This window comes from Ambystoma mexicanum, chromosome 12 (genome assembly GCF_040938575.1).
Source record: "Ambystoma mexicanum isolate Mex_15411 chromosome 12, UKY_AmexF1_1, whole genome shotgun sequence".
NCBI lineage: Eukaryota > Metazoa > Chordata > Amphibia > Caudata > Ambystomatidae > Ambystoma > Ambystoma mexicanum.
Window position 1 is genome coordinate 1,162,902,916 of NC_090936.1, and position 25,510 is coordinate 1,162,928,425.

Consider the following 25,510-nt stretch of genomic DNA (forward strand, 5'->3'; position numbering starts at 1 on the left):
GCTTTGTTGCTCTGTGTTTCCTCTTTTGGGCCCCTTTTTGCTTATTTCACTGTTCCTGTGTTTGCGTTCTTAATCTACTGTTATTTGTACTGCCTACCTCCATTTGTTTTTCACTCTTCTTCGCTTGTTCCTTTTGATCACTGTTCATTTATCTAGTCCTCGCTCTGCTGGTTGCTCCCTGCTGTATCCTTCTCTTTCAGATTCCCTCATTTTGCTGTATACTTGTACTGCCTACGTCTCTATGTTTTTGATCACGGTCTCCTTAGGTTCCCTTGATTGATCGTTCTGTTCTAGCCGCTGCTCTGCCTGGTTGTTCCCTTGCTGTGTCCTTTTTCTCTCCGGTTCCCTTGTTCATACTCTCTTACTGGTTGTTTTCACTCTACTTGACTGTCCCTCTGGTCCCTTGCGCCCATCGTCTAGTTAGCTTATTTTACATACCTGTTCTTGTCTCGTTCAGTCTCGTCTGCTTGCACGCCCCTCCTCTTGTGCCCTACCCTAGTGTCTCCCCTTACCTTATACCTTCCCCTCCGCATCTGCCATCTTCCCCCACCTCTGCATTCTTTATGGTGCTCTCGGTTTCTCCCATCTTCTCTAACTGCTTCTCTATTGACACTCCTGTCCTTGTCACCAAGTCTGGTAGGTAAAAGTTCAAAAAGGAAATCCTGGTCTCCAACCACCTATACCAGCGCTTCCCCAGACAGACCCTCACTGACATCCTCTTTTTCGTTACTTCGCCAGACCTATGGACTCCACATATGGTCTCTGTGCTATCTCCTTTTTCTTCCTCTCCCATTAATGGTGGCACCCAGTGGGAGGCCCTCCTGGCCCCCTACCATTCAAGATCATTCATGTTTACCTAAATGGCACCGTCTTAGTCCAAGGCCCTCAGACCAACCTCTTCTTTGATAGACGCTTTCCGCCCTTAAAAATTCCTTTCCTCTCCTGCTGTCCCTTCTCTTCCTTCTCCAGCTCCCTTGCCACCTTCCTATGGCACCCTCTTCCTCCTCCTTGGCTACCTTGCCCTCCCCTTCCTCTTCTGCCCTCCCTCTGGCTCCTTCTACACTTCTGCAGAGAGTACCTCTGACATGTACCCCTCCCAGGTAGTCTTTCACGGGTGGCAACCTTCTCCACATTGCCACTCTCAACGCTCACTCAGCTGTCAAACACTCCTCTGACATCTGCCGCCTCCTGGAAGAACTTGACCTTGATGTTCTCTGTCTCACCGACACATGGTTCACGGCTATGCTCGGTCGTGAGTTTTGACACTCTCCTCCATGGTGGCTACAAGATCCTCTCTGCCCCCAGATCCAACCTTTCCAGTGGGGGGGAGGGGGTTAGCCTTGATCTTCCAGGAGTGGATTCCTGCCTCTATCATTCCTATGCAGGCCTACTCCTCCTTTGAATGCCTGGTCTGCAGGCTCTCTCTTTCTCCTGGCCGCACTCTCTTACTGTGGCCACTATCTACCGGCCACCTGGTCAGGTAACTTCCTTCCTCTCCGAGTGGGCAGACCTCTCCTCCTCCCTCCTGGCCTTGACCACTCAACTCTTCCTCCTTGGAGACCTCCACATGGATGCTTCCTGTCCCTTTTCTGGATTCTTTCGCGACCTCTGTGACTCCCTTTCTTGCTCTATTCTTCCCTCGGGCCCGACTCTCTGCAGGGCACACTCTGGATGTTCTGATCTCCTCAGACCTCCCCCTCTCTAACCACTCCTCTCTTCTGGAGTGAACACTTTCTCCTCTCCTCTTACCTCTCTCGCTCTACCCATCAGGCCGAGACTATCCCCACACTGCCACCCACCTTCTCGGTCATCCGACCCATGAAGCGTGTGTCAGTTCAGGCTTTTGCTGCCACTTTCTTTCCCTCTCCTGCACCTCTGGCTGACTCGCATCCGGACACAGCCCTTTCCAACCTCCACTCTTCTATCTCTGACACTCTTGATGTACTTGCCCCCGCCATGAGGATCCGCTTGAAGCCTAAAGCCAAGTGCAACTCCTGGTACGACTCAGACCTTGTCACCCTTAAACGCAAGGGTAATGTGGCTGAGAGGAAATGGCTGGCATCTTGTACATCCTCTGACAAACTGGCCTGCCGCCTGCTCCAAAGGCAATACCGACTCTCTGTCCTCACTAAGAAAAGAGCTCATATCCAAGCCTGCATCTCTGCGGCATCTAACAACTCGGCTGAACACTTTAAAATCTGCAAGGAGCTGTCCAATCCTGCTGCAGTCTCTACCTCTGTCCCCTCCCAGGCCCTATGCACAGTCTTGGCTTCACAAAACCCAGGACATCCTGTCCACCCTCTCGTCCTCTCCTCCTTCTCGCTCTACTTTCTCCTCTACCTCTGGCCTCCCTGCGGCCACATCTCCTCCTCCTTTCTCTGCCTTTCCTCTGTTCACCCCAGACAAGGTTTCTAGACAAGTCTGATCTATGAAAGTCTTGTCAAAACAGGTTCTTCCCTGTTCATCCAAAACCATATCATATGATAGGTTATTTATAGGTTAACCATCAAGGACCACATTGACACCCTCGCTCCAGCCTTGGCTGACTTTTGCAATCACTCTTTCGCCACTAGAACCTTCCCTTCCCCCCTGAAGCACGCTTATGCACCCTCTTCATAAGAAACCCTCAGCAGACCCACTTCTCTCCTCACATCTCTGATGTCTCTAATAAGTCAAACTACCAGCTGCACCTCCTCAGAGGTATTCTTCCTTTCCTCTCCTTCCCCCAGAAGCTCACTGTCTCCAGAGCTCTGGTTCTCTCTAGGCTGGACTACTGCAACAGCCTCTTTCTAAATCTGCCTGCCTCTACTCTCAGTCCTCTACAACTCATCCAGAGCAGGCTTCAAGCCCAGGGATCATAACTCTCCAGCCCTGAAATCTCTCCATTGGCTCCCAGTGGTAGCAAAGTTCACGTTCAAGACCCTCTGCATTGTCCACAAGGCCTTCTGGGGCCTGGGACCACAATACCTCCTGAAGAGGGATGGGGAATTCATGACAAGGAAGAAGGCCAGGCAACACTGCAATCATCCATTCTATTTTGGACAAATTCCCAACGGACCAATGGTTGAAAAGTATGTCAAGAGATACCCCCTCAGCCAGCCATATGTCCTCAACAAGCCCTACAGACCAGGTGCAGTACGAGTTTACCCCAGCGTGGACGAGCACCAGGCTATGACCAAGAAACCTCCATTGACAGTCTCAATTAAGCGAACCGAAAAGCCATGATTGCGGACGTCATTGGAGACACCACGACTTAGCAGCGTTAGACATGAAGTACAAATGCCATCCGCACTCCGGGACATAAACGCACACCAAATACACGAAGAACATGAGCGCACCGTTCTATAGTTAGAGGACAGGCACATACCCATACTGTCATTGCTTTTATTATTTTTGTCACAAGCCAAATGCAGCAACACAGAAACCGCAAGTAGCAAGAGATCCTGAGCACTGCTTGCAGATACTTACATGCGCATAACCCTATGGAACTGCAGGAGCACCTATGGGATCCAACAGAACCAAGTGTAAATAACCTATGGAGAATGTAGTATAGCATGAACATTGTAGAAACCACATTATAATGGTTTAGGAAAATGACAGCAGGCCACAGGCCTCTCAGCAAGAGCCGAGCTCAGCTGAATTCAGGCTGGACAGGGAGCAAGACATGCGAGACAGGACCCGCAGCCAAGGCCACAAGATACGGATGACATTCCATTCCATAGACAAAGGCACCAGCTGCAGTAAATACGAATAAATCCTCATAATTCAGAGCTGTACAGCTCAAATCTGTGGTCTCTGAACACGTGATCCGGACAAAGCAGACAAAGGACAGCGACTAGCGCTGGAAACGAGAGCCAATCTCAGGCTACCAGATAGAGGACAGCAACAAATATGCTACAATGTGAGACAATGCTGCACCGAACGAAGGAGCACTCTCATAGACTAAGATGGTACACACAAGTTACAATACAGACACAGACATTACCTTGAAAAGGTACACAGAGAGCTGAGAATCTTTGCAGATCCCAGGCATGGGGGCGTCAGCTCTAGCCAATCACAATTCAGTATTCTAGGTGTGGGTAGCAACGGGCAAGAACCAATGGTAAGACTCCCTCCCCCCCACTGCAACATTGTTATAGATAGTGACTTGGGGATGGACCAGGCCAGCCACCTGACATGTGAGGGCCAGTAGAATAACATGTATAGTGTCCACTATAGGTGGCGAGAGGCTCAGTATCCAATTAGGAGGGCTGATAAGTTTTTGAAGACAGGCCGAAGTAATGACGGAGCAGTGATGTAATTTTGCATCAAAACTGGCCTGCGAGCCAGGAGACATTGAGGCGCATGGATTTTCCCTGTTCCTTTACTGATCCCTGTTGGGTGTGTCTGTAGTAAACTGCAGTTTGAACTTGCCGTTGACCTGTCTATCCTGAGAAAGGTGTTGGGCCTTCCGAGAGTCCACAAACTCCTTTTGGCCCTCTGGCATGCCTGGGAGTTTGTCCCAACACTGCAACTCTCTCTTCGGAAATATCTTTCAACTCAAGCTCTTCGCTCATCCACCTCCAACTCCTCCTTGAGGGTCAGTTGCTTCTCCAAGAAACGAGTTGGGGGCAGATCTCTTTTTGGCTGGTGCCTCCCTCTGGAACAGCCTCCCTGCCTCTCTGAAACTTGAGCAGAAGCATCTCCAGTTCCGGAAGCACCTCAAGACCTTCCTCTATGCTTCTGCCTTCTCTCTTCCTCTCCCCTGCTTATCTCTTGTCCGATACTGCACTGGTCACTTGGTTACCCTCTGAATTCGGGTCCAGGTCCCTGCCCGCCCAGTTGCACTCCCGCTCTGCTTCCTGGCATCCCCTGCACTTGTGTGTATCTGCAACCCCACAGTCCCCTTACCTGCACTTACTGACACCTATTGACTGAACTTTTAACACTCGCACTTGCCACCTGTTGGCTGCACTACTTGTTTGTGATCCCGTGTCTGGCACTTGCCCATACACCCTGGCCCCCCCCGCCACTTCTCCTGTCCTCTCTCCCCTGCACTTGAACAATCTCACTAAGCCTAGTAAGATCATTCTTTATGTCCTCCCTTCATTTCCCGTCCCTTGCCTCGTTGCGCCTTGAAACACTTGTGTATAGGCGCGATATAAATGCCTCCTCATATCCTGCTGCAGGGGCTGCTTTGTCTGGTGTGCCACTCAGGCTTGCCTGCTGAGCCTCTGGAGTATGCCATATGCATGTCCCTCGGTGCCGCCTGGAGCCATGTTGGTAGCTGATTCAACTTCCGGATGGTTGGTCCCACTCCTATGAAGGATACTTGTTTTTCTTTTGGGCCTTCGGGTCATCATTGGCTCAAGGTGCAAGTCCCTGGGGGACCGGATCCATCATTTCATCCGCTAAAAATCAGCCTTTATTTACTGGGTTCTTCTGCTCTCCTGGTACAGTGTTTTCAGAAGCCAGTAATGTGTGTACTTATCTCTGGGCCCTGGGTTGGCAGGTAATTTAAGATACTTACCCTCAGGTGTTCCCGTGGCCCATTGGTTAATGTTGGAGTGGGGGACTAATTCCTGCTTTGTTTCTCTGCTCCTTGGGCTACTAGCTCTCGAAACATCTCAGATATGTAAGATTTTCAATTATGTGAATAATCTTCCTCACCTGTGTCAACCCCGGAACTTTTGGCTGGACTTGGTAATTATTTTTCCTTGTTCCTAGGTGAGTGAGAATCTTTTTTTCCCCCTCTCACCTTGTCTTTTACTCTTTTTATGGGTGGCCTTTTTATGTCTTTCTATAGTGTGTGTATGGATGTATAGTTCCCTTTAACCTTTGGGCTGTATGTATTTTACTATGGCAGCACACAGCATCTTATGTGCAGTGTTGTTGGGTTGCATTTGTGCTTCCCTTTTTAATTTCTCTTGCTATCTTTGGTGAACTACTGTTCCCAAGAGTAAAGTGGGATTCCCATCCCCTTTACATTGGATATGTGAGACCAGCACACCCCACCTTATGTATCCCCTTTCTCACTGTCCTGGTAATATGTTTGTTACAATAGCAAGCTCATTTTAATGGCTGGTGGAAGTGAAACTACTTTAGGAACTTTTAATCAATATTACCCGCAGGCTGTCAAATCAGCCACGGTAAAGCACACAAGGGTCACCATTCTGCTAGAAGGGTGGCTTCTTTCCATTTTGACAATTTTAAGTATGCTTGTTTCTTGGGTCTTCATCTGTCGTCCTAGGTGGGGAAGGTCCTGGTTGAAGTTTTGCCTTCGGCAGAAACCTTTTGTGTTTCCCGCTGAGGCTCCAGTACGTCTGTGAAGGCATGAAGCGTCTGAAACTCTGCAGCCCTTTGTCTTCCGAGTTTGCCTGCAAGGAACCTTTTCCTGCTGGGGAGGTGGCTGTCCTGATTGGACAGCCAGCCGCCCCTTTCTGTAAACTGCAGGGAGAATTTGCAGAACTTGTGCTGTAGTTCCTGATAAAGACTCAAATGGGAAACTGCTGACAAGTCGGCCACTGGAATCAAATCCAGAGAGGAAGATGAAGAAAAGACATCTAATTCCAAAGACCAGATAGCCTGCTGTGTAACCAGAGCCTGTTTAAATCCTTCTTTCCAAGCCGCCTGGGAGTCCCAAAGATGACGGCTCCTACCCAAAGGATTGCGAGACGCAATAATTTTAAGGTGGTCTGCATTTAGAGCCATCCCTCGATGTGCTGCGACCTTGCTGGGCTGCAAACCACCAATACCAGCAGACCCTAAGCCACGGTCCGATTCACACCGAAACCTTGGTGGACTCCTGCTGGACCTCCAGAGACACGATTTGAATCCCTGAAGTCCCCTCACCAGAGTGCTGGACCAAGTGAGTAAAGAGAACCCGACCAGTGATATTAATTCTTCATCAGGTACCTGTAAAAGGGCGTCAAATAGGCAGAGCTGTTAGAAGCCTTGAAGAATCCTTAGTTGGAAGCGTCTCCTGCCGACTGTTGTCGCCAGTTCCCAGCCAGTGTCCGTTTCTTAAGTCACCAGACCAAGAATCCTGTGCTGCTGCCTCGGGAAGACTAACATCTCCAAAGCTCATCCTCTTTGCTGAGGTACTGTGTTGGCTTGGGAAATACTGATCTAAGTCTTGTGTTGATCCTGTGTGGATGAGCGGATGATTAGTGTATTCGGGAGTTCACCCATACCGTTTCCCCAGTCCTAACGCAGGAACGCTTATATGGCGGCTTCTATGAAGTCCCTGAACACTTTTCACTAACTCTGAAGCTGATCCTTACTTGTCAGACGAGATATCATCTGGAACTCGACTTTCCTGCATCTGAACCCTATCCAGACCTGCCTTCTGCTGGCTCCTAAACAAGTAAGGTCCCTCTTCTACCACCAAGACAACTCTAAAAGATAAGACTTCTGTCTTGAAAATAGAACGTGTGAAAAGTACTTACTTGTAAAATTATTCCTGAACAAAATAAGTTACAAAGTTCTTTACTTACCTTTAAGTTGCTCAATTCCCCTCAATAACGTATATAAGTAGTTGAGTTGGTATGGTTTTATTATTCTGAAACTGAATGAATGTAAAAGATTACCAATAAGGTTTATCTACATTGAATAACATACTGTCATTCTTAAAGTATACCATTTGGTTTTGCTTCCCCCGATATGCTTAGTGCATATCTAAAATATCTAAAAAGTCTTGAGAGTTATTACTTATCCTAGAGTTGCCTACTGCCCCTCTAAAAAGTATATAGGTCCCTACTTTTGAAAAGTGTGCAATACAATTCCAAGATCAGTAAGAACTCGAGCATATTTTTGAGAACGTGTCCTTGGTTAAACTGTCAATTCCTGTAGTAGAAATAGTGTAATAGTTTATATACCAATAGGTTATATTGACCTTGAATACCTGCTGCTCTTCTTAAAATTGTTCCATTGGGTTATGCTTGAGAAAGGCAATCAGCAGTTCAAGGTAAGTAAGGCTAGTGACGCATGTGTGGCTGTGGGATTGTCTGGTCCCACTCCCCATCCTTGTGCCAGTGGGTCTAGGGGTGGGGCACGAGTGAAACCAATAGTTGTCCCTGATTGTACAACTGCTGGTTGTTTAAATGGGGCAGATCCTTGCCATTGGTGGTCCTGGACTTGCTTCCAGGCTGGATTTTGGATAAGAGGACTCCTGTAGGAATTTCTTCGGCTCATCGTTGGAGCCAAGAATCCCTTGTAGAAGAACAGTCGACTGAAGATCTGAAGACTCCTGAAGAGGCCTAGCATCGCTTCCTGCACCAGGCCCGGTGAAGTTCTGTTGGACTACCTGATCTGCAAACACCGTGTGTGGTGCTTCAACCCTTGAGCTGGTGGGACCAACCAGTCTCAAATTATTTGGGGATCCAGCTATCCTGAGCCTTCGGAAGTGTCCCTGAACCACCCAGTGAACTGACAAGCTCTCCTGTTTACAGCCAAACGTTGGTGGTTGCCAGCTGGTGGTGTAATTTGCCTTCCTGACAAATTTCAGCCTCACAGGTTCAAGGGATCGTGCTCTGGAAGGTCTTTCTCAACTGCACCTGGAAGGACACCTGCCGGCGTCTGTGTGCAGCGGCCGTCGCTGGAACTCGCCTTCCCCGTCCTGTGAAGTGTCCTGAAGGTCTGCACCAGTGGTTTCTGCATTTCTCCAACACCCAGGGTTGCACTCTGCTCCTGGATCCAACCATAAATATCCTTGCACCTGCAACTCCTGGGCAACTCTCAAAGGAACCAACGGCAGAAACCCAAAGCAATGGTTCCCCCTGTCCTCCATAGGATAACATTGGGAACAAGTCTCCCTTTGTCCATTCCACTGCTTTTTTGTCGTCGCACCTCGGCCGCGAAACCTGAAAGAACAAATGTTTAGTTACCAGTAACTATTTCATCTTTTCTCTTGAATAATCACCACCACAAGTATTTTACATGTATCAGATACATTCTGGGGAGAAGCATTGCGACCTTTAGGCACAAGGCTCTACACTTCGTAGGGATTGGACATCTGAAGCTAGGCCATATGTGAGTTGGTTCCATTTTACTGCATCACTTACTTACCTCCTTTTATTCTTACTGCAACACCCACCTCCTTTAATTGATTGAAGTCATTTAATGCATTTTAAGAACGGTGGTGGGCCAAAGGGAGACGGGCACTCGAAAGGCAGGATTCCATTTCTTTTAATGAAAATTAGAAGTAGAAGGCATCACTTTCCCTATCACTAATGGGAGTACCCTACCTATCTAGAGAAACTAAAGGTGCTCGTCCGTGGTCATAAAGTCCTAAAGAAAATATGTCCTCGGTCCAAACTACCCTATCTGGCCCTGCCACTAATGTTAACTAACTTAAATAGACCAGGGGAATGATTTGTCTTCACCTGGTCTCTCCAGTTCATTCAATAATTCCTTTATTGTACGCCCTCTTGGTAGAACAGATAGTCTCTGTGATCAATTCTTGCAGTTCCTCAAGAACACCTTTCTTTGTCGTGCTTTCTGGTCTCCTTTTTAGAATATCCTCCAAGGCAACCTTTCTTAATACTCAGATTGTTCATTGTAGTTTCTTCCCAGGGCTTCCCTCCAGGAATTCTTGATCAGGGTTTTCCTCTTCCCCTTTCTAAGCTTCATTATCATCAGTAATACTCTGTCTTTTGTCTCTTATCTGACTGGGTATGTCCAAACCGTGTTGATTCAGCGCCTCTCTTCTAGGCTTTTCACCTCTGGGTTGAGTATATATTTGATTATTATTTATACAACTCTTGGCTTTGTTGCAATTTGATAGCTCGATCTTTGTCCAAGGACTAGGCTACAGATTCAAGTAACAACTCTGCCCTCTCTCGGTCCCTTGCTATTTGTCTCCAACTCCCATCGCATAACTTCAGCCATGATTCCACCTTCGTGTGACTGGGATGAGGTCTCTCATAATGGTATCTCGGGAGAATAGCTCAGTGGCAACATGCTCGCCTTGGAAGCAAGACGACACGAAGCAACACGGGTCGAACCACGGGTCCGCGCTTAGAAACCGGGTCCGCGCTTAGAAACCTCTGGGTATTAAGCGCATTATAAATAACCTATCATATCCCGTAGGCATCCGCTTCTCCCGGTTTTTGGGGCGTCCAGCCCACCAAGTCCAGCTTGTGGTCATGCCCCCACAGGATTGCTTGCTTCTTTCTCTGTCAACCAGAGACTCTTCCTGCCTCTGCACAAGCTGGTTTTCCGGCATCTCATCCTCGCATTCTCTTCCTCTCCACAAGTTGTGGGCTCTGCGCCTCCTGCCGGTATAATGTTAGGGGGCCCACCCCTGCGCATCAGGTTCTTCTCTCCTCTTCCTCCTCGACACAGTTAAATATGCATCTCACATTAAAGAGACATCCACCTTTTCTTGTGCCATTGGGTTTACTCTTGCATTGTCTTCAGGCAAAGACAAGGATGTCGTATTCATAGGCTTAACAGGTAGTCCAATGGGTATACACGCATTTCACCGCAGTATTTTTCATCGCGTGTTTTTTCATCACCGTTTTAATTTCGAAAAAAACACACTTTTTTTGGGGGAGGGTTAAAAAATTAAATATATGGTTGTGGGTGTAAGGGAATAAAACATTTTTTAAAAAAAGGGGGAGTTTGAGGGGGTAACCCCCCTAAAAAAACAAAAAAACCCCGTGTTTTTCGAGAAAAAAAACGGCGATGAAAAAACCTGCGGTGAAAAATACTGCGGCGAAATAACGTAGAACCGTCCAATGTACAGGAACGGCAGTCCTCGCCTACAAAGGTGGAGTTCCTCCGGTTGAGATTCCCCTTGCCTCAACCCCTAGGGAGAGCTTTGTGGAGCAGGCTTGCCTCCCTAGCCGTACATGGGGAGTGGGGGCTCTCCCTTGGGGAGAAGGGGCGAATACCTGCTATTTGACACAGAACCTATGGTGACTGTAAAGATGTTGATTATTGGAGTGGTGTGATGGTTTCATTTTTGAGTGTGTTTGAGGCCTAGAATAAATATACTATTTTTATTCATTCCAATCTATCTGCTCCTTTTCTATAGCGCCACTAACCCCTAGGCCTCAGGGCACTCACAAAAGCAAACATAGAAGACAATGAAAGGGGAGAACCTATACACAGAAAGGATAGCCATAGAAAATGAATTTTGTCATTTAACCAAGTTCTTCAACAAAGAGGAACGTCTTCAAATGTTTTTGAAAAGAGCAGTCCAATTACTGTCAGCAAGATGTTTAGGAAGTAGATTCCACAGAGCAGGGGCACAATAATCAAAACTGGCTCCCCCAGTTTTCTTCAGGCGAGTACGTGGTTAGCTCAATCGATTAGTGTTATTGGAACATAGGGTGCGTCTGATTCTTTGTTATTCTGGATATTAGATAGGACGGAGCCTCATCATGAAATCACTTAAAGACTGTAACCAAGCCCTCATAAAGCAGCCTCTGCTGAATTGGGAGCCAATGTAAACTCCTGCGAGCTTCAGTGACATGTGCCTGACGCTTCAGGCCACACACGGTGCCGTTCTGAATAATCTAGAGTTTTTTAACATTTGTCTGTGAGGTCCCAATCAATAAGCTGTTACAATCATCCAGTTTAGAGTTTATGATGACAGCTGCAATCATTGCTCGGTTCACATCAGTTAGGAAAGGACAAATCTGTCATAGTAGCTGTGTGTAATAATAACATGTGTGATTTTAGGTGACTCACGTGCCGGTTAAAGGATAACTGGGGGTCAAGAAAAATTCCTAAGGTCTTCACTAATTTAGAGACAAGAATAGTATGTTCAGCTACTGCAAAATCCTCATATTTAGGATCAATCTTTTTCAGTTTGTGTTGAGTGCCTAGAATAAGCTTGGTTTTAGAATTATTCAAGGCCAGAGAATTCCGTGTCATCCATTTTTGTATTACCAAAAAGATACTATTTATCTGATCAAAGTTATCAGTGTATACACCAGACAGGCTTGCTACAATCTGGGTGTCATCAGCATAGTTTGCAAAATACACCCCGAGACCAGACAAAAGATCGCATAGGTGTTTTGAGTAAACATTAAAAAGCAAGGGCAATAAACATTACCCCTGAGGGGCTCCGCAATTAAGAGCAGTCCTTCTAGAATGCGCAGTTCCTTTTACGACATTCATGCTTCTTGGACCAAGAAAAGATTTGAACCATAGTGTGGCAGAGGGAGTGCATCTACCAATGGTAGATAGTCTGTCTGCCAAAAGACAGTGGTCCACCAAATCAAAGGCGGCAGAAAGATCCAGAATCAGTGCCCCATCGCCCTCTTCTATGATACCAGTGATATGCGACTTTAGATCTAGTAAAGCCGTCTCCGTCCCGTGTTTGGGTGCGAAAACCAGATTGCTGGGCTGCAAGGATAGCCTGACCTTCAATGAACGTTTGATATTGCATGCATGCTATTTTATCAAGAATCTTCAAGATAAATGGGATGTTGGTGATGGGTCGATAATTACCGACCTCTTCAGGATCAAGATTTTCCTTCTTCAATAAATGAGTAACCCACACCTCCTTAATATTTTCAGGTACAGAAGCTTCTTGAAAGGAGCGATTTATGAACCTGGTAACCCAAGGTACCAGGGTCGGAATAAACTCTTTAAAGTAGGTTTAAGTTTTTGGACGACTTTCAGGGCTTCCTTTTTAGACACTGCTTTAAATGCAAAGAGTACCGACTCAGAGTCAAGGCCCCTACATTGGGGATGGGGTCAGCTATGTTAGTTAGTAAATGTATTTGATCTTGTATGTTTTTCTGATGTTTTTGTGTCTTCGCTGTAAAACCATCATGGACACGTTGGCGCCAGTTATTGTCTTTGGGTGTCGTGGAGGCAGTAAGACTTCCTGTTAACTCCTGTAAGATTGAGAGTCAGAGTTTAATTATTGTGTGCTTCACTGTGTGGACTCATTGTGGACCGATGACCCCACTCACTCGCCTCAGAATAGCCTTGGAACTGCTCTCCATTGCTACATTTGATTGGGTTTTGGCTAACCTCTCAGCGTTCCCCTCTAGGATGGTCTAAAATCCAGCCAGATTCTAGAAATCCATCTCAACACTCACCTAAGACAATACAGGGTAATTTTTGGGCATCCCGCCATCAGAAGCTTCAGATTGGTCAAAGGTCCCATTTTAGAGAGGAAAACACCCAGTGTGTATTGTGAAGAGTGCTCACAAAGGAAAAAGGGGGTGAACCATTCACATCTCTGGACTTTTATCCTAACTAACAGCACAACATGTATTTCTACTTCTCTACAAAAATAAAACTGGCCCGATACATGCCACATCAGCCTTTTCTAGCTATAACAGCTTCTGTATAGGACTTAGCAAGTTGCATACATGAGATGTACATATAACAAAGTGACAAACTTACTACGTTCTGCTTTGTCCTTTTTGAACTGATGATTAATGTCTATTATACAATTTAACAGCACCTGCAGCCTCTCAACACTGTTGGAAGAAGGATAAGCAGAGAAAATTACATAATAAAGTATTAAGTATGCAGACAAATAATCCAAGCAGTAATAAATGCAACAAACGGCCTACACTAAATACATCAGGTTATAAAAATCAAGCAATGGCTCTAAAGGACTCCATACAGATAATTAACACAAGAGCCTTGAATGGTTGAGGGATTTGGTATAGGGTTAAATAGACAGACTTTAGTTTCTATGCAATTCTACTGAAAGTTCATGGTCAGTAAAATAATGAATTTCACTGAGTCCTCTTTCTTCTATACGCTTGGTGGTGTCGCCCCAGGAAGGGGACAGGAACAGAGCATGGTGTGAGCAGTTTAGGCTGATGATATTTTTTTTAAAAAGTGAAGATCACATGTGCAACCACGGAGATGCTCCCTGCTAGGGATCTGCTTCATGTTTGCTTCCTGCTACATCCGTCAAGCCCCTTAGCAGCGATTCAGTGGGGAAAGTATTAGAGGGATGGCACATGGAGGCAAGGGGACTATGTGTAGGAGTACAGTAGTGACTATGTTGAGTAATCTAGGCGCAGGCCGCTTGCCTCCATAATCCTGGTAGATTGAAAAGAATCCTACACCAACACGGAGGATGGAATTACAACAGAAGAAACATGGCATGAGGACTAGAATGGACATCCAAATAAATGTATTTGCAGGTGTAAGGTGAAGGCCAAGTGGACAAATGTCTTCCAGGAACTTGCTTTTGAAAAGACACTAAGGCCACTTTTGCCTGAAATAGAGGGACATGTAAGCCTTGGGGAACAGAATTGTCCTCATCTTGCTGTATTCTAAAACACAATAAATTATCTTGCTATTGACACCTTAGAGGCTTTGAGCATGCGAAGGAGAAACCTTAAATCTCAAAGAGATGGTCTGAAGACCTTCAATACGTTATGAGTAAAACTGAGAGCACTGCTTACATCAAGGATCTGGGTTATGAAAAAGTCTGGTAAGGAAATCTCTGGGTCCAAGTGAAAGTCTGAAAGAAAGAAGAGTGACTTTTCAGCACCAATTTCTTTGCAGCAAATCTCTTTTGACCATATAGCCGGATGTTCACCAAGGAACATAGTTATCCACATAATCAAGCAGAGATCTAGAGAAGCCATGGGCTTGAAAGGCCTGTGCATCAACAAAGTCGTAATCATGTGCAAGAGCCAGGAGTGGGGGGATTAACAAGTGGAAAAAGTTGCAAGAGATCATTAAAGTGTCTTTTGGTAAACTGATAAACCAGGCAATATAATGAGTGAAGCCTCGATTAAGATCATCTCGAACAGTAGACAAGTCCTACACTAGTCAAGCTTTCTACCTGATTGAGCCAAGAAAGATATGAAGGACAGCACATAGCCCACATTAACCTTAATCCAAGTCCCCTTCCTAGCATACTGTGAGCAAGTAGGCTGCTTCTTGGCTGCTGTCAAGATGGCTACGTTTTCCTGAGCAAGAAAATGTCTCAGATGAAAATAACTGAAAACGATAAGGAGCTCATGCAGAGTGGGTATCGGGAGAATGCAGGAGAAAAACGTGTGCAGAAAGTAATGACAGAGCGTGAAAGAAAAAATTCCAAATGAAGAGTAGCCCTGGAACAGTGCGGGACGAGATATGTTATAGGGAACAGAGCTCAAGAGGCAGTGAAGCACAGGAGAGGGGCAATTGGGAGGGAGGAAATGGCACACACGGGGAAAGAGAGGCAGTTTACGAGATAGTGCTATATTGGCCTTTACACCCAGGACAGAAAAGGGATGGGAGTCGATCTCAGGATACAGCAGAAGTAAAGTAAGAAGGGGGGCCCAGATTAGTCTTCCACATAACTGCCTCCCCTCATAAAAAGTGCATTCTCGCCAAGTGCTGCAGTGTTTGCATCAATGCAAAACACATACAGGTGTAAAGGAGCAGAATTCAATCTGTAAACTAATCCTCTAGGGATATCAGCAGGCTTTCTGTCATCTTCTAACATCGTATCACACAAAACAGGGTATAAGCCGACATGCTTAAAAGCAATTTGCTCCAAACAACTTGGAGAGCAAGGATCAATATAAATGTGTTACCTATTGTGACCCTAGCTGGAAGAACACCCTGACCCTGCAGGATGAAACTCTCCCTAGAAAGCGTGTGGTGATCCACCTATCTAAAAGAGGATAGGTGGAGGAGGGAACTGACCCTACCTCTACAATGATTGATTGATCCGAAAGAGGCCCAGGGGATGTCTGGGCTATTTTCGGGCACAAAACACAGAAAAACATACATGTTAAAAACTAGAAGCTTAGAATTTAAAAAGATAGAACATATGAGGTGAGGTCACACCCGACGGGGGACTTTCCAGCTTTATCACCCTCCGTGGTGTGTGGTTATACCTCGAGAGTTAACTACTCCTATGAGAACCTTAAAAACAATATATCTGGCACCAATTTACGAAATGGGTGCAGGCATTCTTTTAGGATTTAATCCAGGATGCCTTTTCCGATCTTGTCTAGATCCCAGGCATTGCAAAAAAGTCAGTTATTGTTTGGATGGTGTCTTTTCTGTTGGAGACATCTGCTGGGTATCACGTCGACCGGTTTCGATGATATCTTGATATTATCATCTTCTTCAGGACCAATTTCTGATCTTAGAAAAAGCAAAGCCAGGGCTCTGGTGGTAGATAGAAAGGAGACTAATGGTGCCTGCTGTGCACTCCTATTCTTTTAGAACATTTTGAAAAACTCAGCAGTATTTGTTAATGCAATATTTATGTTCAAACAAACAATTGAAGAAGCCACTTACTTTCTGTCATTTGGATGCATGCCTTGGAGATTTTCCCACCCATCAATGAGCAATCCACCAGGAGACAAATGTCTTTTAATATCCAGCAGATTGGTCTCTATGGATCCTCTGGAACTGGAAAGCTGTGTGAGAAGTCATAATCCGGGTCAGCAAACCACAACCAACAGAGAGGGCCAGTCCTCTGCGGACATCACATGTCGCAACCTACAGCGAGGTGCATCACTCACCCTCCCCTACAGTTATCTTCAGCACCCTTCTGCTTACACTGGTCTTTGCCCACAGTTAGTATCAGCACTCAGTTTAGAGCAACCTATGGATTGATAACGATGTTCAGAACTCCATGGCTAGCAACATCATCTTAACCTAGAGTGGGCTTCAGTATTACAATGCCACCTTCCATGTGCTCAGAAATCCACTGCCAGCACTTGCCTTCAATCACAGTGAAGGTACAGCACTCAACATAACAAAACACAACACGAAGTGCCGAAATCCAGTGAGGTCACTCACCCTACAGTAATTTTGAAAAGCTGGCTGCACACACCCTTGAAATACAGTGAGCGGCTGCCAGCACATCTTAACTTAGAGTGAAGTGCTGGCAGCAGAGTGCTGACCGTTTATTATTATTATGGTATTTATTGAGTGCAGACCTCACTTTGAAAAACAACAGAGCGCTTTACAGAGGTGTACAACAATACAGATGCATAACAGAGCACTTTACAGAGCTAACAACAGAACAGATGTACAGTTGGGGTGGGATACAGAGGGGCAGAAAGGAGGAGTACTGCTCAGAGGAGAGGGGCGGGTGGCGTCTAGCGAGTCAGGTGGAGAGAGGGCCTAGGTGTTGAGGTAGAGAGATTCCTTGAAGAGGTGGGTCTTGAGTTCTTTTTTAAATTGTAGGAGTGTGGGGGCGAGTCTGGTGATGACTGGGAGGAGGTTCCATATTCTTGGGGCATAGGCAGAGAAGACTTGTTTTCTGGCGCTTTCCTTTTTGCAGTGGCAGATTTCAAGTCTGCATGTGTCCTCGCTTCTGGAGGTGCGCTGTCCGCCGGAGATGCCATGTTTCTCTGCGAGGTAGCTGGGTGACTTGAGAGCGAGTACCTTATAGATGAATCAGCAAGGCTTGAAGGCGATTCGTGGGTGCCAGTGAAGGTAGATGAGGGCCAGGGTGATGCAGTCGTATCTGCGCAGACCGTTAGTGAGGCGTGCAGCCGTGTGTAGGACTCTTCTCAGGGGTGAAAGGGGGGGGGGGTGACGGGAGGCCTTTGAGGAGTACATTGCCCCCATCCAGACGGGTTAGGACCAGTGCTTGAACATTGGATCTAAAGCTGTCCAGAGGGAGTAAGGGCTTTTTTCTCCACAGGAGGGAGGGCTGATATCAAGCTGTCTGAGTTTCCTTAGCTATGTGTTTCTTGAAGGAGAGGTGTTTGTCAATGTGGAACCTGAGGGACTTGGTGCAAGAGGTGAGCTCAGGTGTGAAGCCCTCAGAGTTCATAGTTGATAGCCAGGTGTGAATGTCTGGGTGTCAGTGTTGTTGGTGAGGAGTAGGAATTCGGTCTTGGAGGATTGAGCTTCAAGTGTGCATTGGACATCCAAGACTAGATCAGCGAGAGGCAGGTTTTGAACCGATGGATGTCCTTGATGGAGTCGATCTTGAGGTATAGCAGTGCGTCGTCAGCGTATTTGTGGATGTTGTGTGTGGCTAAGAGGGCTCCCAGTGGCTCCATGTATAGATTGAAGATCACTGGGGAGAGGATTAACCCTGCAGGACTCCACAGGCGAAGGGTAACATTGGCGATCTAGAGGACTCCATCTGAACAAACTGTTGGTGGTTGGCGAGGTACGACTTGAACCAGTGAAGGGCAAAGTTGCTGATCTCCATGTACCAATGGAGGGTGCCCGTAAGCGTCTGGTGGTCTACTGTGTCTAAAGCAGCAGAGCGGTCAAGTAGAACTAGAAGGCAGGGGTGGCCTTTATCAAGGATGTTAAGGGCATTATTGACCACCTGTATGGTTGCTGTATGTGTCTGAACCCGGGTTGGTAGGTTTGGAGGAGATTGTAGGGGTCTAAACTTACATAAACATCTAGAATTCACTATTCCCAGGTAATCAGGAACTGGAAGAGTTCAACGATTGGTAGAGATACTGTACAACATCTAATAAGATTATATTTAGGAATATTTAGGAACCAGACAGGAAGCAAAGTTACCAAAAGGATAATTTTACAAAAACATGCACATGACTCTCAAAGCAAGACCAGAGAAGAGGACAGAGAAGAGGGCGCGCATATTAATGTTCACAAATGTCTCAATCACACAAATCTCCATACTGAACAAAAACTGCTCAACTCTTCTGACGGATTGAAAAACCATTTAACTTCGGGGCCTACGAGGTAGACTCTGGTATTAAGTGTTGTTAAGGTAAAAACACTATACAAATGAGGCAATGGACTAGGGACAGTAGTCGCATTTTAATGGAGATGGGATGTTTTGCCAGTGAAGGCCTTGGTTTGGTGGGCATGCCATATGGCTACTCGAGGAACAGGAATCTGGAACCTGGGAGATAAGGGTGGAGCAAAAAAACTACTGGGACAAAGCTCTTCTGTGAGCAACTGCCAACTACAGCTTTTGGTGGGTCAATTTTGTAACCCAATCCTGGTGCTGAACAGTTTGGCAAATGCAAATATATTCTTGCAGCGAGAGGCACCTAGAAGATGGATCGTCCAAAATCAGTGACTGAGGTTCGGACTTCATTTCTTCCCTGAATTTGAAACCAATGAGGATATGGCAAAATAACAAATGGCAGGTATGGGTGCTTACGAAATCTTTATCAAGTCTGCTAGCACACAACTGACGGGGGGAGAGCAGGACCAATCTGGTACACCATTCTCTGCTCTAAAATAATATACCTTTACACTATTTAGTATTATTTTCGAGGGCACTGCTGAGACGGACACAAGGGCAACACCGTTTACTGCATTTCGCTATTGATCAGTGGCAGTGCTTACACTTTCAACCTCACTACTGGCTTGGGCAGCAGGATATATTGTACTAATGGGAAGTACTACTCTTTTTCAAAAGGTTGTTATTTTCATGCACAGTGAGAAAACTCATTAACACAATTTAACGCGCCATTAGAAAAACAACTACTATTTACAGAGAAATCTGTCATCAGTGTTATGGTTTCCTGATATGGCTCAACACCAAGCTACACTATTTGGCACTGCTCCCCAACAAAGTCTGATAGGAAAGATTTTCTTTTTAACCTGTCCTGACGTTCTGAAGGGAAGTAAAGACTACAGCTTCACTTCCCTTTTGCTCATGGTTTTCGGGAAATAGTGTTGGTAGGACTAGCCAAGGTCTCTTTTGGAATTCCTGTTTTTTACCAATTGTGCAAGGAGGATACTTTGCATACACTTAACTTTTGTTATGGTTCTTTGGTTACTTTTTATATGTGCCAAAGACAAGCTGGTGGCAGCAGTAACTTTTTTACCATTATTTTACTAGTGCATTTACCGCAAACTGCTACTAAAAGTGGCTAGCATCCAAAGATTCCATTGCACAAGGTTTTTGAAGGTTCTTTGGCCAAAATTCCTGCCCACTCAGGTGAGAAAATCGCATATAAGGTCATGCACTTTCCTGGGAAAGCTGCTGCTGCTGCTTTTGCAGGCTACTGAGCTTTTGCCTTTGTGAGCCAAAAGGCTAGGGCTGGGACTGTCTGGTCCCAGTCCACATCCCTTGGTGCCAGAGAGTCTGCTGCTGGGCTGATGTTAAACCAGTAGTTGTCCCTGACTGGTTGAATGTGGCAGATCCTTTCCACTGATGGGCTTGCTTTACTCAAGTACTGGATAAGAAGGTGACTTCTGCAGCCAATCCTTCAGATCTATGTTGGAGCCAAGATTGATGAGAAGAGCAACCTGAGAAGGACTTCTGCAGTGGACCAGCATCCTCTCCAGTCATCGGCCTAGTGAAGCCCTGCTTCTCTGGCTGATATCCGAAGCTCCAGCCCTTGGACTAGTGGGACCAACTAGTCTCAATGCTTTCTCAGGGTTGCATGCCCCAAGAGTCCTCAGAAGTGTCCCTGGACTGCCCGGTGCACTGGCTAGCTCCCTCGGGGGCTACCTCGCTGCAGCAGTCCCTGTTCCGTGTAAAACCTCAGAACAATGGTGGTCGCCAACTTGTGCCATAAGTCGCCTCCTCACGAAATGTCAGCGTCCAAGCACCAAATGAGGCTGAGTTGGAGCTACTTCTGTGACCATGCGTGGAAGATCACCTGTAACTGCCTACAAGTGGCGATTGTTGCTGGAACTCCTCTTCATCCATCATGTGAAGTATCCTGAGGGGTATTGTGAGAAACCTGAGGATATTGTCCCACGCAGATCTCGAGAATCCCTTATTCAGGTGGCCAGGGACGGGCTGATGCTCCCAGACCCCCAACCCTGGGGGCAGACGAGCGAGGGAGGGTCACCTGGGTAGGGGAACCCGGGGTTATGCTCGGGGGAATACCCCAGGTGAGATGCGGTATTATACCGTAGAAGGAGAGGAGGACAAGGTCTCTAGGGCTTTTGTAGGCTGTATCACATCTACCTCTTCCCCTCAAAGAATCCCCCTTATCCAACGTCCCCTCCATTTCTGATACATCCCCTAGAAGCCCAAGCCCTGTTGCACTGTTGCATTCAGAAACCATGTTTCCCAGAATCCCCGTTTTCCAGTTTTGTACCAGAATACTCCCAATTATTCTTCTTCACGTCCCTCTGATTATTCTTTCATAAACCCCCTGTCTACTTTGACAATACACTACTGTTCCAACAATTCCCCTGCTCATTTCACAATAATAATCCCAATCATTCCTGTTTGTTTCTCAAACCCTACAAATCTCACCTCTGAGTTTAACAACCCCCTCTAGCAAGAGGACTATACTTCCCTACAACACCTTTTCCCCATCCTACCTCGTAGGATATGTGGAAACTCTATGCCCCTTCTTTTTCCAATACGAACACTCTTACACTGTGACAAACGGACTAATACTAAAATTGTTTACCCAACATGTCCCAACCCAAGGGTCAGGCAGAGTCAGGCAATTGACAATAACCACACTCACCTGATGGCCCTCTACCTTCCTTACATGGATAAAAGGCAGAGCACGAAAGAACACTGGAAGCAAGGCCAAACGCACAAGGAGAGAGCTACACCAAACCGGTCGTTTAAACGGAGAAGAAAGGCAGCGAGACCTGGAAGGACGACTAAGGGGGAGTTGCTCTTGCCCTTTTCACCTCAGACCCACAACGCCTCCGAATCCGAAAGGGAAATCATAAAACCAGGAGTTACAGGCGGTATGCGAAGCATCAGATGTCAATGGTACGCAGGGCCTCTGGCTTTGACAACACAGGCGGAGAGGCAAGCTGGCTACCGTGGTACTATCCTTGACTCCAGAGAACAAAGAAGCCAACGGGTTCAGCACAGCCAGTGAGTCAGAGGAGAATGATAGTAAACCGAACTGTGTTGAGACCAAGGTTGCAAATGGCAACATTTTGAACGCAAGGAATCCCAAGACAAAGAACTTGTGTATGTGTTTGAACTTTAAAGAAAGCCCAGTTAAGATCCAGGTGCAGAGGGGTCCAGCGCCACGTAAATGCTCAATCAAAAATCTCTGACCGGGACCTGCTTAAGAAACCACAAGAACCAGAATGCCCTAGGAAAGGGTGGCGTGAGGCGTCAGAGTGTTCCTGTAAGGGGTTATGTCAAATCCTTATAACAATCGAAAGTCTCTAACCCATTGCCAGAGGAAAGCTAGGGGACGGGAACCCCGCTTTCCGATAAGATTGTGAACTGTGGAATAAGGCAAGTGTGAACCTGACAGAGGGATGCCGAGAGAAAGCTAGGAAAAGTTAAATCCTGCTTTCTGAGGACAATGAGCAATACATGAACTGTGTAAGAAGTACATGAACTGTATTAAAGAAAGGCTGTAGTGAACCCGACGGAGGGAGGCCCAAACTGCAAGGTGGAGAATAATACACCCGTGAACACCGTCGACAAGAGTGAACCCGGCCGAGGGTTGCTCACAGTGAGAAGTTGTTCAAAAGGACATTAAGACTCTAGAAAATTGCAAGCTGCACTTGACAGGCCGTAGTGAACCCGACGGAGGGAGGCCCGAGTTGCAAGAAGAATCCAAGCCCGGCAGAGGGAGATCTTAGGGGCGAAGAGCAATCGCTCAGGTGAAAAACCACCTAAGGAACATTTGAGTGATTATCGTCGTGAATCAGCAGGCCTTCTAAGGCAAGAGACTTTTGCAAGAAGGAGACTTAGCCTCTGAAGGTTTGATATTGTTGAACTGAACTGTGAACCTTGTGCTGACGAGGCCAAGACGAGGTGTGTGCTGTGCTAGAGGGTCCCACCTTGTCCCGTGCTTCAAATGTGGGGAAGGGAGACCCAGGCATACCATTTTCATTTTTGAACACTTCTTTCTTTTCTGGTTAACATTATCCCTTACTCTTTGTAATTTAGTAGTAAGGATTGGCAATATTTTTTTTTTAGTATAGGCCCTTTTTATTTTGACAAGACGCCACTAGGACTGACGTATTATTATTTGATGGTCGTAGCTTGCTCCCATCTTTGATTTATGTTTAGATAGTTCAATAAACACCCTTGAACTGTGATCACTTGCCACCATGAGTTCCTTACAGTATGCACCACAACAGCCTGCATTCTTCAACGTTCTGGTATTGCATCTTGCAGTTGGGCCCAACCAGAAGAAGCACTCGAACCCGCAACCCCTCGATTCCCCTTACCCAAACAAAGGACGGAAGATTGTGTCCCCAGCAATTCCCAGATGATCCACAGTGTGACGTGGGAAAAACAGTCAGGGGGTTTAGTACATTTAACTGTTCCTGGTTCTTCCACCACCCCCCGGCCTCCATAGAGTAACATTGGGTACAAAGACCATTGGTCCCCAACTCCATCTATGCTTACACCCTTTGCTCATCGAACCTTGGTCAGGTATCCTACCCCAGGGCTAGCCTTGGGCCTAGCATTGATAGGAATACTTGCATGTCTTTGGACAAATACTTACAATACTTTGAAATAGTTTGGAACCGTTTTAAATCGCCACCACCGAGCCATTACATCCTTTGTGAAAACACCTTCCCTGGAGAAACCTGTACTGGAGTATGAGACGTTTGGGCATTAGGCCCATACATCTTAGGGCTGGCCTTCTTAAGTAAAGGGAACTGGGATTGTTCTGGTTGGATTACATGTATCTGCATCTGATTACTTACCTGACTTACACAGGTAATTATTGATGAATGCATTGTAAGTGAATGTATATATTTGTGATCTATGGTTTTGTGTAATATTAGCTGCTAGTTTCATTTCTTATTGTGGTATTAAGGCCTAATAAATAATTGCATTTCTATACAATGTAATTGTAATTGTTTATTCATTTATGGTGCGCACCGGGCCCGTTGGCATCTGGGCGCAGTGCATGTTAAATATGACATGGACATCAAGTACAGTGTCTAACCTGAATGATTGTGTTACTCTGTATGTACTCTTGAGGCCCTAGACCACTCTCACTCACTCCTGAGACTAAACCTCAGGGTTGATTTTAAAAATCCATTTTAACAATATCTGGGACATTTATGAACAATATTTTATTACATCATAGAAGTGCATGAAACACAAAGTAGTGCAGTCGCCTTTGACGCTGGTTCAATTTGGTCATCCTTAGTATGATTATATTATCACTATATCTGATATTGGAATATCTACTAAAAAATATTACTCAAGTATTTTTGTTAAACCTGTAGAATAAAAACACTTTTCAGGATCTCGAATTATTAAAAGATTCCTTACCCGACGAAATTTGGTGTGTATATCTGAAATATCATCAAATTCAGATGCTTCCATATTGATCTGGATTACATTTGCAAATCTGTGAAAAAGATAGCAGTCAGTAAAAAAGACAAAATACAAACCTCTTGAATATAGTCAGGAATTCAATGCATTTTACGATTAGGAAATAGCCTCTGTGAGGGGGGTCAGAAATGCAAGACGGACACAAAGGTAACTTTTTCACAAGGTTTGCCATTTATTAAATAAAAAAGGGTGGGATAAATGCCTATCTTTCTCTATATTAACAAGGAGGTCCCTGCCTAGCAAACTAAAACTAAAGAAAAATGACTTAAGTGTCCAAACAGTCTCTGACCCTCACACTAATACACACAAAAAAAATGATACAAGGAATGCATAGATCATTTTAGTTCAGCAAAACAATGCATCAATTCAAACAAAGGTTTTGGGCTCCCTTCCCCTGGATCAATTCAGGAATACTTTGAGCACAATTATGATTCAACAAATTTCTATTCAAGGTAACTCAAAAAATCTCTTCCATCCACTGTGTCTTTCTCCTAGAAACAGCAAATCTCTTTTCTGCAATGTTTGTTCACAATTCAAAACAAGTGGTGTTTTCCACAATGTCTTTCTTTCATAACACAAGCTCAAAACCAAAGCAATTGCTCTTTTCTAAATGTCCAACACTTATTGGCATGTCACAACTTCTTCAAATGAGCTACTTTGGTCAGGATAGCAGAGCAACTACTCTTGGTGATGCCACAGCTTGTCAAACAAATGACAAGGTTAGTAAGTTATTTGATTCAACAAAGGTCTTTCCAACACACCTTTTTGCCACAAACATACCTTTTCAAAACATCTTCTTTCCTGGTATACTTGCCTGCCAGGACTAACTTTTAAAAATATTTTTATTGAATGTATAAGGCTAATACAATTAAGCCTTTTGCATACAAAGCATAACACTAAGTACAAAACAGTTAAAACAACAATTCATATGCTACAAATTCAAATGATTGTTCACTGGTAGATACATATACAGATTAATATTATATATATATATATATATATATACACACACACACACACACACACACACACACAAAACTACCTTTCAAATATACATTAGCCCAACAGTGTCCAGAATCTACCTCCATACTTATTCTATGGAATTGGCCCACTCACTTATTTGCGTTTTGGGAGTGTGCATTAATAGCATGCCTTGAGTGCGCTCACAGACATGCTTTGCAACTGCAGTGATCACAAGCGACTCTGCTGCCACAATCAGACCAATACGGATCTGTTACAATACTACCTGGCCATATGCAAAAGCGCTCCTAGCCCTTGATGTGAAGAACAGTTACCTTCTCACATAACGTCAAGACGTGCCTACTGGTTTCTATAGATTTGACACACAAGCGACACCATCTTTTTATTTTCATGGTATGTTCTGCCAGG

At 45.5% G+C, this 25,510-nt stretch overlaps 1 protein-coding gene across 1 annotated transcript in view; it reads right to left on the reverse strand.

Annotated features, from left to right (window-relative positions):
• The window catches only part of TBK1 (TANK binding kinase 1), an 814,893-nt gene that overhangs the window by 162,238 nt on the left and 627,145 nt on the right, over positions 1 to 25,510 (reverse strand). Inside the window, exons 13-15 of the mRNA XM_069629775.1 lie at positions 24,059 to 24,137; positions 16,213 to 16,334; positions 13,351 to 13,427 (exon numbers count right to left, since the gene is read on the reverse strand). Coding sequence (XP_069485876.1) covers positions 13,351 to 13,427; positions 16,213 to 16,334; positions 24,059 to 24,137 — 278 coding nt within the window. The remainder of the gene's footprint in view (positions 1 to 13,350; positions 13,428 to 16,212; positions 16,335 to 24,058; positions 24,138 to 25,510) is intronic.